General features: G+C 36.5%; 2 protein-coding genes across 2 annotated transcripts in view; both read right to left on the bottom strand.

Moving 5' to 3' along the window:
- EVC2 (EvC ciliary complex subunit 2) overlaps positions 1-12,672 on the bottom strand; it is a 65,709-nt gene that overhangs the window by 33,130 nt on the left and 19,907 nt on the right. Inside the window, exons 8-10 of the mRNA XM_052681687.1 lie at positions 10,871-11,005; positions 8,063-8,214; positions 1,154-1,478 (exon numbers count right to left, since the gene is read on the bottom strand). Of these exons, the coding sequence (XP_052537647.1) occupies positions 1,154-1,478; positions 8,063-8,214; positions 10,871-11,005 (612 nt within the window). The remainder of the gene's footprint in view (positions 1-1,153; positions 1,479-8,062; positions 8,215-10,870; positions 11,006-12,672) is intronic.
- The window catches only part of STX18 (syntaxin 18), a 540,575-nt gene that overhangs the window by 513,498 nt on the left and 14,405 nt on the right, over positions 1-12,672 (bottom strand). The gene's annotated exons all lie outside the window — the stretch shown is intronic.

The raw sequence follows: 12,672 nt of genomic DNA, 5'->3' as shown, positions 1-12,672 counted from the left end.
AACAGAAAAAAAAAATCAAGTGTTTTTACAGAATGCCAAAAACTTAGGAAATGTCTATAATGACAGCAGACACAGGCATGTATAAAGGTCTAAGAGAACCTATTACTAGAAACAACTTATCCAAAGACAGCTGGAAATTCAGAAGCGCCACATCCAATACCCACACACCCACATGTGCTCCAGAACCAAAGCACCACTGGTAAATCACGAACTGTGCTATTTCTTCCCACCAAGTCATCCTCTTCAACTTGAGTTATGAACTTAGACAAGCATGAAACATTAAACTTGAATATTTTAGCATTTTAAGGTTACAGAGGTGAAACACTCAGAAATTACCAGAATTCTCTCCAGACATGTGAATTAAAAAGGAAAAAAAAAAATAAATCAGTTTTTCTGTAAAATGTTTGAAAGAAGATGTAGAGGAACTGAGGATGATTTTGTATCAGGGACACTGAAATGGAGGTCAGATGACTTCAGCTCTACTTCCTGAAATGACCACCTATGAAATCCTAGGCATTAATACCCATTCAGTCAGAAATCTCTGATCAAAAGTAACAGGCATAAGCACTAAGATTTTACTTACAGAGAACCCTAAACTTGTAAAGAATCGTATTCATCTTAACATGATTTATCTCACTGTTACTGAGAGGCTATTTTCAAGAAAATTTCACTTCCTGCTCTGCTTTAAATATGGACTGCTCTGGTTGGCTTCGTTTGGTTTAGAAGAAAACAGTCCTTGGTGGAGATGGCTAATGTATTTCCATTCTCTTCAAAATAAGAATATTGGAGGAATTTTATCTGTACTGTAGGTTTTATGATGCAGATAAGGCTTATGATTCTACTCCGAATGTGTAAAATACTTTCTTTCCTAGAACTGCTGCAGTACAAAATAATAAATAATGAACTACTTTGCAAGGGTGAGCAACTATGCAAGCAAAAAATAAAGCAAGATAGTGGAGGCCTTTTGTTTTCAGGTGTCACAGATTCTCAAGATGATTTCATTTTCCTGGTAAAGCAAAACTGTTTCTTGCTAGTACCCACTCTCATTAAATCTGATCTTTTGAAAACATTTAATTTGCACAGTCCTCTAAGAGAACAACTCAGCCGTCCTACTGCAAAGGAGAAACCATTTACATAAAACTACAAGACTTACCATTTCATTCACTTTTTTCATTAACTCTTCAGCCTCTTCATTTGCAGCTCTCTCCTTCTGGCGTTGAGTCTCCATCTTCTTCCTTGTTTCCAGATTACACTCAGCTGTTAAAGCCACAACCTTCCTTTCGTGCTCTTCCTGAAACTCTCTCTCCATTGTAAGGAACTGCTTTTTGAAAACTGAACTCATCCTCTTCTCCACGTGTGGAATGAGGCTGTGACTTAACACCATGTTCTTCATCATCATATCAATCACTTCTTTGCCGATCTGCATTCGATATGCCTCCAAATCAGTATCTGCCCGAGTCAGACTGGCAACTTCCAAGCTGTAGAGAAACCATCAAGACTGTTTCACATCTCATGAAATTGCTATCATAAAACAAGGATATCTAAATTCATTGAATGCTGTGTAAATGAAAATGGTAGTGAGAGAAGTGCAGGAATACATCACCATATGAGTTTACCGATCATGACAGTAATCATTTATTTAAAAGTAGAGTGAACTGACTTCTACTACATTAACTTCAATGAAAGATGTATATTCATACACTTCTGTTTTAGAGGAAGAAAAGGCAACCATTTTCTTTGCAATGCAAAACATTCCCTCATTTTAAAAGAAAAAAAAAACAACAAAACATTCTGCAAAAACAAAACTGAGAACGATAACAAAACTGTGCCAGTAAGCACACAATGTAGATGAAGTGAGCAACTGAATAAACTATAAATTGCCATCCATATTAATGCATTACTCTTTTGTATTCTCTGCAGGGTATAGGGAAAGGTTTGATTATGTGCTGATATAAAAAAAAAAAAGTTGAAAAAGCTGATGTATCTCTTTCAATAAGAGTAATAAAGTTCTGGAAAAGACAGTTTAATTTTTGTGAAACAAAATGCCATAAATGCTATGCTACATATGAATACAGTCTCAATTATCTTTAGTGTTAATTAAACTGGAACAACAATTACTCTCATTTCATATAGGACTTATCTATGGTAATTTCTGTAGCTTTACCAATTCAAATAAGCAGGTATTTTTTGCCCTCACATGCCAATTTAGATGAAAATACAGCTCTGTATGCTTCCATGTAGATTAAGAACCTTTTAAAAAAATCTACAAAATCTACAAAATACTTTTGAAAACCAAAAGCCATCCATTCTTTTTTTTTTTGCAGTTAAGCTGAATTATTGTTTTTATTTGTTCTGCAGCCAAATGGTGCTCACAGCATGTCACAACCTTTTCTCATTGAAATGTGAAAGACTTCAATTCCTTAACTCTGTCACTAAAAGGCAATGCCTCACAGTTTCCCACTTTGATAGACAGCTTGTAACACAACATTAACCTCTTAACTACAAATGCAGACTTTCTTCCACCAAAGAACACCTTGGAACAAAGGTTAAGCTACACCTAATCTACCTCCTTACTGGTTTTATAGTCTTCTTCAGCAGTGATCCAAGCACGAAACCAAAACCAAACACCACCAAAAAACTTTCAGTTATCTTACGGTTATCTTTCCCTTAATTTTCCCACAGCATTTATTTCTTTTTACTGCAAGTCATTCCAGACTACACCTGACTGCGTTCTGAGTAAGATTTTCATCTGCTTAACAGGAAGAACTATGGTACCTGATTAACTCTGCTCTTCAAGATCCTAGTGCCAAAAGCAGGAGATACAGTTTACCTTATCACCCACTTGATGATGAGCAAGGCTTTTAAGATCATGATTACCTGCAAGTCTCACCTTCTACTTTCCTGACAGCATATTTATTAAGAATACAATGGAGCAGAAGAAGCACATGAGTTGTTCCACCAATTTAGGGGTTATAACAAGAATAAAAAGTAATTGTAAGCCACAGCTCTCATAGGTCACATCCTGGTGTGCAGCAGTCACTTTTTAGTGACAGCTGAAGAAAGATTTTGTCTACAAAAATCTGAAATGTGCCTTATACCTTATATGATGTGCTCTGCTTCTGATCAGTGTCCTCCAAGCAGGCTGCAGGAGCAAATCAAGCCAACCATGTGCACCTTGCCTCAAGCTCTCACACCAATGAGAGGTGCATCTAGGTTTGCAGGTACCCTGATCCTTAGCAAGCTGCATCGTAGACATCAATAGGCAGTTCTTGGCATTAACCTACTTCTGAAAGTCTTTGACAAAAGCAGGCAGCACAAAAAAAAGAATCCACTACGTAGAATACAACAAATGCTTTCAGACATAAGTCCCCAAGGAGAACAATGCTTACAATCAACCAGATTAAATGAGCAATGCTTTGCATTACTCAGGAGAAAAAAATCATAACCTGACAGTCTGCATTCTTAGACCAAAATAGATTTAATAAGTTACTTTAAACACTCTGCACTCTTCAAGCAATTGATGCTTAAAAGGTCTTGCATCTCTTCCTGAGCATATGCAACACAATAGAAACATGAAAGTCAGTGAAGCAGAGTTAGCAGATGTCGGCCCATTGATGAAAAAGATCAAAGCTTCTTCTGGGCAAAGTATGCAGAGAAAGAGTAAGGATAGGTCAGAAGATAGGTGTACAAAAGGGGAGTGGAAAAGAAAAGTGAACAGACAGAAAATGAAGCTGCAAACAGCGAGTGTAAAGATTTTTAACTCACTTGAAGAGGAAGAAGGTTTAAAGATCTGTCAGAAATATCTGGAAGGTGAAAATCCCATATGCCAAACACAGAGAAACAGAGAGAGTCCAATGTCTTCCATAGACCTAATAACAGAATACAGGAAAGCAACTAGTGTCAGGGAAGAAACAAGCATAGTTAATTAGAACAAAACAAATATGCACATAGGAAACCTCTAATTAACTATAAAATAATTGTGTTCTTAAGTTTTATTATTCAAATTAGAGGTCACAGAGGAAATTTTACAACAGGAGAATTAATAGCTTCTGAATGTAACAGCCCTAAAATGAACTAATGGCTTTTAGACACATTTTTAACATGAACATAAAGATAAGAAATTACTGTGATACAATTTTTTAATTCTAAAGGGGAGAGAATCATGAAGTGAACTTCCCTTTGGTAATGTTTTTTCACCAAAACAAAAAAAGCCCCTCATCTATCATCTGCAAAAGATATCCAGTTAGTAGCATGCACACTGCTACAGCATCCAGAGGAGACTGCAGCCCCTAGGCAGTGGGGTGGTAGCAAGGAAGGGAAAAGGAGGACAAGAAAGAAGTATTACCATCCATGGTGTCTTGTTATGCTTCAGAGAAGTGAAGAAGGACAGAGGGAAATCCTACATGTGAGATAAAAGGAATCATATGACTGTGACTCAAAACACTACCTTCCTGTGCTGGCAAGCAAAGAAAACCAACTCAAGTGTAACAGGCATCAAAGGTACTCGGCTACAGATGTGGTTTGTTTCCTAAATCATCTATAAAATCATGTATTTATTGAGTGATTAATAATACAACATTAACACACGTAGGTGTGATTTTTTTTCCTTCTTTTTTCCCTCTTTTTTTTTTTTTTTAAATGTAAATTGCACAGGGGAATGCTTTTATTAAAAAAAAATCTTGACAGTACAGAAGATTTCCGTCCCCCAGAGTTAGACTATGAAACACAGCAGTGCTTGTATTTCCTGGAATCCTAGCTTTAGAACTAGAAAGAAAGGAAAAGAGAAGAAAAAAGAATCATCCCCTAATGACCCTCTTGTACTTGAAATGGCACAGGAAATTGCATAACAACAACAGATCAACTACTGACACTATTATTTCATTCATTTCTGTAAACGTGTAATTGCTGTGACCCATTTGTAGTGACATTATTTGCTCCCTTCAGCCTCTCCCTCTGCATCTCACACTCTCCAGCTGTGTTGAGTTACATAAAAGAATCTGAACAGACATTTCATTTGGTAGGCATTTACCCAGGCTGCACTGTAATGGTGTGTAGACACAATGACAAGAGGTCTGAAAGGCCACCAACAGCTACAGAGCACCCCAAGCTTCAGCCCTCTTCAGCTGGAGCAGGGTGCATTGCCTGGCCCACGTGCATCAGAAGATGCTCTGAGCCACAGGGAGCTGTACTGGCCTGAACTGAAGGTGGTCATCATCAGTCCTGTGACCATCACCACACAGCTAAGCATGAATTTAGCACAGCTGAAATAGGAGCCTACAGAAAATACAGAATACCTTGTAAATAAATCAAATTGCTGAGAAAGGGAAGCAATGATGCTTTTGCATCGATGAATCACAGATTAAGTTTAGATTTCCAGAAAATGCCTAGATGCTGACAGAACAAAAACAGGATTCTCCTGAAGCATAGGAAAAAAAAAATAATTAAAGAAAAAAAGATAAATTGAGCTGAGAGATCATTGGTTCTTCAGAAAAAAATTGATTCAGGAAAAGTCTAAGCATTAAATTTGGTACCACTTTCCATCATCAAACATTTAAATGGCCATAGCAATATAAAGTGTACAGGTTCTTTAATTGATCAATTCAATTATTTCTTCACTTCCTCTGTCTTATGAGCTACTTTCTATTACCCATCAAGAGTTTGTGTTTCTCTGAGGGTTTCTGCATTTATCTCAGTTTATGCATTTGTCAAATTCGTAACAGCATTCAGAACAGAGAACTACAAGTAAAAAGTTTAGGCTTCCTTCCATCTATATGTACTTTATCTTTTACCCTGCCCACAGCAGGGGGGTGGAAACTAGATGATCCCCAAGGTCCTTTTCAACCCAGGCCTATGATTCTATGATCTTATTGCTTCTGTAATTGTTATTGCTCTAGTCCTGCATCACACACACTACACAAACATAGAGCATTATTATCTCCCCCTACATACTCTAAAATTTCTATCACACGTTTTGAAAGTTAGAAGTACAGAGATCTAGCTCCTTCATTTTGTTGTACTAACAATCTAATTATTTGTCACAATTTTCTATGTAGGGATATTCAGGTCTAGCTACTATGACAACATGATTCTTACTTTTTATTTGAGTTCAGGTTTTAAAGAAATTACATTTAGAAAGAAAAGGTGAATTTCTAATACAATACTAAATTGTATTTGGCTTTTCCATCAAGACTCCCTGGAAACATTTTGATCCTGTTCTCTAGTACATTGGCCTCAATGCCCTCTATCATCAGAAAAAAAAAACTTCAATGCATACATATTACTTAGTGATCTGTCAAAATAACTGTCAGTATACACTGTGTATCAGCAGTCAAATTCAAGTTCAACTAGATATTCAGCTAGAATGCTGCCAAACTCAAGCAGGCATAGCATAGTATGAAATCAAGATGAAAAAGAAAAGCTGCAGCAATTGAAAGTCATTTTAAAGAAATAAAGTTGCCTTTAAAATAGCTGAGATTATAAGCATGGTCAGACTTCATCATGTTGGACACAAAACCAAATTGCTCCGCTATTTTTATGCTCTTCTCCAGAGGTACAATAGAAGAGACCTACAGCATTTTGGACCGTGATTTTCTAGCACTTACATAATCCTATATACAGACATATAACTTCCTTTCCTTAGCATTCATTGCCAGTGGGTCAATATTAAGAAATATACACAGCAAGGAACCTACTGAGAACAAAAACCAAACTATTTTGCTGCATAATGCGCAACAAGGAAATGACTTATTAAGACTAAACTCACAAAACAAATAAGAATCTTCCTTATGAAATATTGAAAGTATGTTTTGTTCTCTGGCCAATCCTCTTGATATCACAAACTGCCTGTACTCCAAAGAGGTCCCTGTCCATAAATATTGAACACATGTTCCTAATGTATTTGCTAAACAATTTGGCTCTGTTACTTTGTAAAATACATTAATTATTAACACAGCTTCATACTGCAAAGAGGACAAAATAAATTCTGTGGCTCACACTTTTCTAAGTAGTTTTCTCATTTGTGTCTGGACAATAGAGCAAAGCACCAGAATGATTCCGACCACGTTTACTATTCCAGTGTAATTCAGAAAGAATATATCAACTATGTTGGCAAGTTTATATATAAAACACAGAGAAAATGACACATAGCTGTACCAATATGTGAATTATCAAACTAACATATGCTTGCTGAATAAAAAAGTATTTTGGCTTACAATAGCAAAATATTCAAAATACCTTTGATTTAAAAAAAAAAAAAAGTAAAATGAGTTAAAAAAATTATCTGACCCGTTCACCTGTGAATTTTCAGTTTAAGTCCTCTCAAAATCTGCAGTTATATAGTTATAAAAGCAAACTAGGTATCCAAATTATCAAGAAAATGCAGGAAATAATAATGCTGCTAGTTACCCTTTAAGAAAGAAAACTTCCAGAGTCTCTTAACTTTTCAACTTCTACAGATTTTATAGTTGCATGATACTGACTGTAACCTGACTTGCCAGAGTTAACCATGAGACTAAATTAACAAAACTTGCTCTGTCCTCACAGCAGACATCTTTTCCAATTCTGCTGAAAAAGAGAATCCCTTTAATAGCTGCACACTTCTGCCAAACAACCCTGATCACTTCTTAAGACTCTGAGTCAGGCGTTTCCAAATTATGCTGCTACACAGAAATGCTAGCACCCAGAAGGAGTGAGCTGGGACGAAAGCTATAAAACAGCACTACATTCAGCAATAGCAGAATGTACCTTTTAACATCTTCTTGAACACAAAAGTCACCCTTCCCATAATGAACCACAAAGAAGCAAAACAGAATGTTCAATCTGAATAGGAAAACTTGCATGCCTAAGGCCCAGATAAATACATGACTTTGTAAGTAAAGCAATGTGAATTACAGTAATTTTCAATTTCCACAGATGGCTACTTAAGGTTTTTGGACTGTAATAATACAGTCATATGCATGAACAGACGCTACAAAAACAATTAAAAGGCAGATAGTCAAATCATGCTCAAAGGATTAGCTTATAATAAATGTGATAAACATGATGTAACAACAGGAATTCTTACTCTTCTAAAGCCTGAAGCATATTCCCTGATTCTCCAAAGGTCAGTATATCAATGATTTGGTCATTCATAATTACATCTTCACTGAACAGGTCACCTGAATTGAAGTGAGAATGCTCCAGTTTGTGATTTTGACTGAGTTCATGTTGTATGTCCTAAAAAAGAAGAAAGAAAAAAAGTAAGCTTCAGATTATTTAACAAGTTACAGTGAGAGTCTGATCTAATCTTATTAGTACTGTAATACAGTACTCAGTACAGTACAGTACTCAGGTAACCCTGAGTTACTGGAAAGACTCCAACTTATCATCGTGTTGGACAGCTAGAAAGGTATAAGTGTAGTTCAAATACATATCTAGGATCAAATATATCACCTTTGTTTCAGGCTGAACTTTTTATATATCAGATGTAAAATATATGTACTTACAGATCAAGAATACAAATGAAGAAATCAATGCAAAAAAGGACAGCAGACTTCAGTAGGCTTACAAGAGCCCTCTAGGAGATTATTTTCTGCTATAAACTTTTCTATGACAATTTTTAACAAACTACCAAGGTATGGTAAGATTACACTACTATAAGGTGAACAAAATGAAACATTAATCCTATGAATGATAGAAGTGAGTCAGATAGTTCACAGATCAGTGAGACACCCTTGAGACTGAGGTCTAATAATACACAACAAAATGCTGCAGATATCTGATGCTAAGAACAAATTGCCCCTTTTTAATAAAAAAATGTTATGAGAAGTTTTTCTGTAAAAATGAAACAAAACAAGACCTTTTTTATTTAAAGGGATTATTACTTCAGGCCTACGAAAAATAAAAAACATCAATGTATTAACAGTAATTTTCAACCATAGAGAGGCTGGAAGTGATTTGTGAGATCATCTGGTTCATCCACCAGCCTGATATGAGATCCCCTCTGCACAGGATCAGACAGAACTATTACTGCAAATCTGTAAGAAATGTAATTCACCTTATTTTCCCACTTACTGAAAATAATGACAAAGTAAACTGTCCACAGAATTTAAGCTACAAAGAAAATGTGGGGAAACCTCACTGCGGCCTTCTAGTACTTGAAGGGAGCTTATAAGCAGGAGGGGGATTAGCTTTTACCATGATCTGATATAGTGATAGGACAAAGGAGAATGGCTTTAAGGTAAAAGAGAGGAAATTTCAGTTAGATGTTATGAAGAAATTGTTTACTCAAAGAATGGTGAAATGCTGGAAAAGGCTGCCCAGAGAAGTTGTGGAAGCCCATCCCTGGAGGTGTTCAAGGCCAGGCTGGATGGGGCTCTGGGCAGCCTGATTTAGTAGGTGGCAGCTCTGGCCACAGCACGGGGTTGGAACCACATGATGTTTGAGGTCCCTTCCAACGTAAGCCATTCCATGATTATTTGAATCTGATACAGTTGAATAAAGCAAACTCCATGCACTTAGTCCCAAAATAAATTATTTCCAGCGAGACTACTCTAGCCTCTAAAGCACACTCTGAAATGCCCAACTGCAGTGCTTCCCCCTGCTCTCCCTGGACTGCCTCCACACGTGCCACATCACAGCAGTATCCCAACAATTGCATATAAAGGGTTTCTGAGGTTCGAAGTTAAATGGCATAGGAAGAATAAAATCTTAAAACCACTCACCAGAGCACACATAAATGTGCTCACAGCTGTATTTCAACCAAATCTTTACATTTATTGTGGAATTTTTTTAAAAACCTTTAACAGACACCTTCATTATGGATTACAAATTGAAGCTTTCTGGGTGTATGAAAAGTGAGATTACTAAAGAAAAAAAAAAAAAATCAAACTGAAATTCAAACACAGAGTTAACAACATAGCTACCAGTTAAAATTTCCCTGTCTGTATTATCTGAATTTGACAGCACCAGCCAACACACTTTATACTGCCCAACAGCCCCAGGGGGATTCTCAAATGACTGGTATTCTCTCACTTGTATCATTACTCCCATCCTAACCACCATATTTAGACCAAGCCCAAGCTGAAACAGCAAAAGACTGAGGGATGCTGCCCACTTGACCCAGTAGCCCACCAGGAGACCCACCACCAAATGGACAGAGGATGGATTCAAATCTCTAAGCATTCCTTCTCTTACAGGACTGCTCTCATCACCACAATAGTGACTGAGTTCTCTAGCTCCTTCCCACTGAAGTTGTACCATTTCACATAAATATCTAAATAATTAATAAAATAAGTGAATGAAACTTGGGCCAATCTGATGAATATTCATCAAACTGCATTTTCTCTATCTGGCCCAATATGTACTGGAATACTTTCTACAAACTGGCATGGCCTAAATAAAGAATACTGTAAATGCTTTCCTCAAACCCAACCACTCAAGAGACTAACGCAAATCCAAAGAACTAAGAGATCCAGATTAAAGCCCCTGTCTGTTCCTGATAATCATAAATACTATTTGGATTCAAATCTGCTGCATTCAGGGTGAACGGTCTACTCCAGAGACTTTCTGCCTTTCATTATGGGAGAAAAGCGAATGATGAAAATAAGGAGAAAGATGAAAACAAATGCAAGGCTAATACTGCTCAGTTCTGAAGCTTAACATCCAGGAATTGCCAGCAGTTCTTCTGATCAGATCATTATTAAATCCCCTCAAAATCTGACTACGCTAAAGATTAGGGGTTGAAGACATTACACAAGCTGTGAATCCAATCAGCAGTTGGTACCATTTTATTTATCTTCAAAAACTCTTCAGGTAATCTGTAGTCCTTGTATCACAAGATTTGATCAATAATAAAATTATATAAGACACTGTTAAAGAATGTATAACTCACCTGGTTTTTACTATAGAAACTCCATCTTAATAATTGGGTTCGGTAAAGAATGAAGAAAACAGCACATGTCAATACCAGGGAAACAAAAAAAGCAATGAAGAATCCTGAAGCATGGATAGCATGGCTGTAGGAGACCTGAAATGAAAATACCATGTTACATACATACAAAGATAACAGTCAAAGATTACAGCTCTATGCAACATAGTAAATTACTTTTAGATGGCTTCGTGCAATATCAGAGTTACTCAGCATTACAAGTACTAATTTTTATTAATATTAATTTTATCAACATTAGTAGTGCCTGCTTTCCATAGATTTTGAAGCCTACATGCCATACATACGTCCAACTAGCTCCAATGCCTCTGTAATCCCAACTAACAGATTGAATTATAAGTGCTTCAAATTCTGGGCAGACTTACCTAAAGCCTAGTTTAATAGTTTAAAGTTTTATAGCATTGCCAGAATCTCCCAGGTCTCACTGAAATTAGCGACATTTGATGATGCTCAAAGCCTTAGAAAAATCAGTCTAATGTCAGCTACCAAAAAATAACAGTCATTTCTTGATTCAATAAAAATGCAGGGATGAAACACTGTACGAATTCAGAATGAATAAGTAAATGACAACTAACAAAACCACCTGATGCATGCACATCCTTACAGTTTCTGCATAAGCCAGACTTAGAAATAATAGCAGAAGCACTGGAACTATAAGTCAGCTAATATTATTGTAGGCCTTCCACTTTAGGCCTTAATTTAATCTTTAAATGGAAGCACATTAAAAATTAAGTTTTACTTCATGCTTCATGTAGCAAAAGCTAATTCATTGTTTAGTTCTTTGAGATGTCTGGATGAAAAACAGCATAGCTACCAGTATAATATTTCACCACAAAATAATCAGTTTGCTGAGGGTAGTGTAAATAATTAACATGCCTCTTACAAGCAATGCTTGTCATCTTTTAAAGTAAAAAGCTGAGAGCATTCCATGCAATCAATAGATTTCTGCATAGGAGGCAACAATCAAATGTGGTCTGCAGCTTAAAAACAATGTATTCCACTTTAACAGCAGAATTTTGTCTTTTTTTTGCCTACTTATTCTGTCTCTGATACATGTTTTTGAACACTGGAATAAATTAAATGAACTCCCTTACGTCAGACGTTGTTTGGCTCAGCTCCACAAAGATGCTGGAGACGCTCAGCACTCACTCAGTTTTTATTTATTTTGAAAAGTAAAACAATATAAAATAATGAATTCCCAGAAGCACCCCTGTATCACTGAGGATGACCAGGAAGAACATTCAGCACATCCACAGCAGTGTTATTAACAGCTCACTCCTCCTCTAACTCCATGCTGCCTCTCAGTTCTTTGTCAGAAGTTCAGTTAACACTTCACAAAAACTTTGAAGAGCAAAAAGTTAAGGAAGGGGAGCCAGCATCATGCCAAATCACTTGGCAACAAAATATCTTCATCTTTAAATTTATTTGAAAGATTTAACTATTAAGTCCTTCTCTAAGCTGCTGTTTATTCCCTCCATAGATTTAAAAGGTCTTGCCTCTCTAGCCCATATCTCTTGAACATCGCTAACATCTGTGTGTGACTTGAGAAGACTACAGTTCTTAACTACTCCTCAGCTTCTCCAGTTGTGTTGGATGGTCAAAGAGGACATCCCACAATGGTTCTTATCGAACTATGCAACACCAAGACTCTGCCTGAAGTTCTACTTTCAAGGAACAAGAGATACCATATGTAGTACTTAGGGGAAAAAAAAAAAAAGCTGCTTAGGAACCACTATCACTTTGCCTTA

This window comes from Tympanuchus pallidicinctus, unplaced genomic scaffold, assembly GCF_026119805.1.
Source record: "Tympanuchus pallidicinctus isolate F22 unplaced genomic scaffold, pur_lepc_1.0 scaffold2, whole genome shotgun sequence".
Classification (NCBI taxonomy): Eukaryota; Metazoa; Chordata; class Aves; order Galliformes; family Phasianidae; genus Tympanuchus; species Tympanuchus pallidicinctus.
This window is presented reverse-complemented; position numbering and strand designations above follow the sequence as displayed.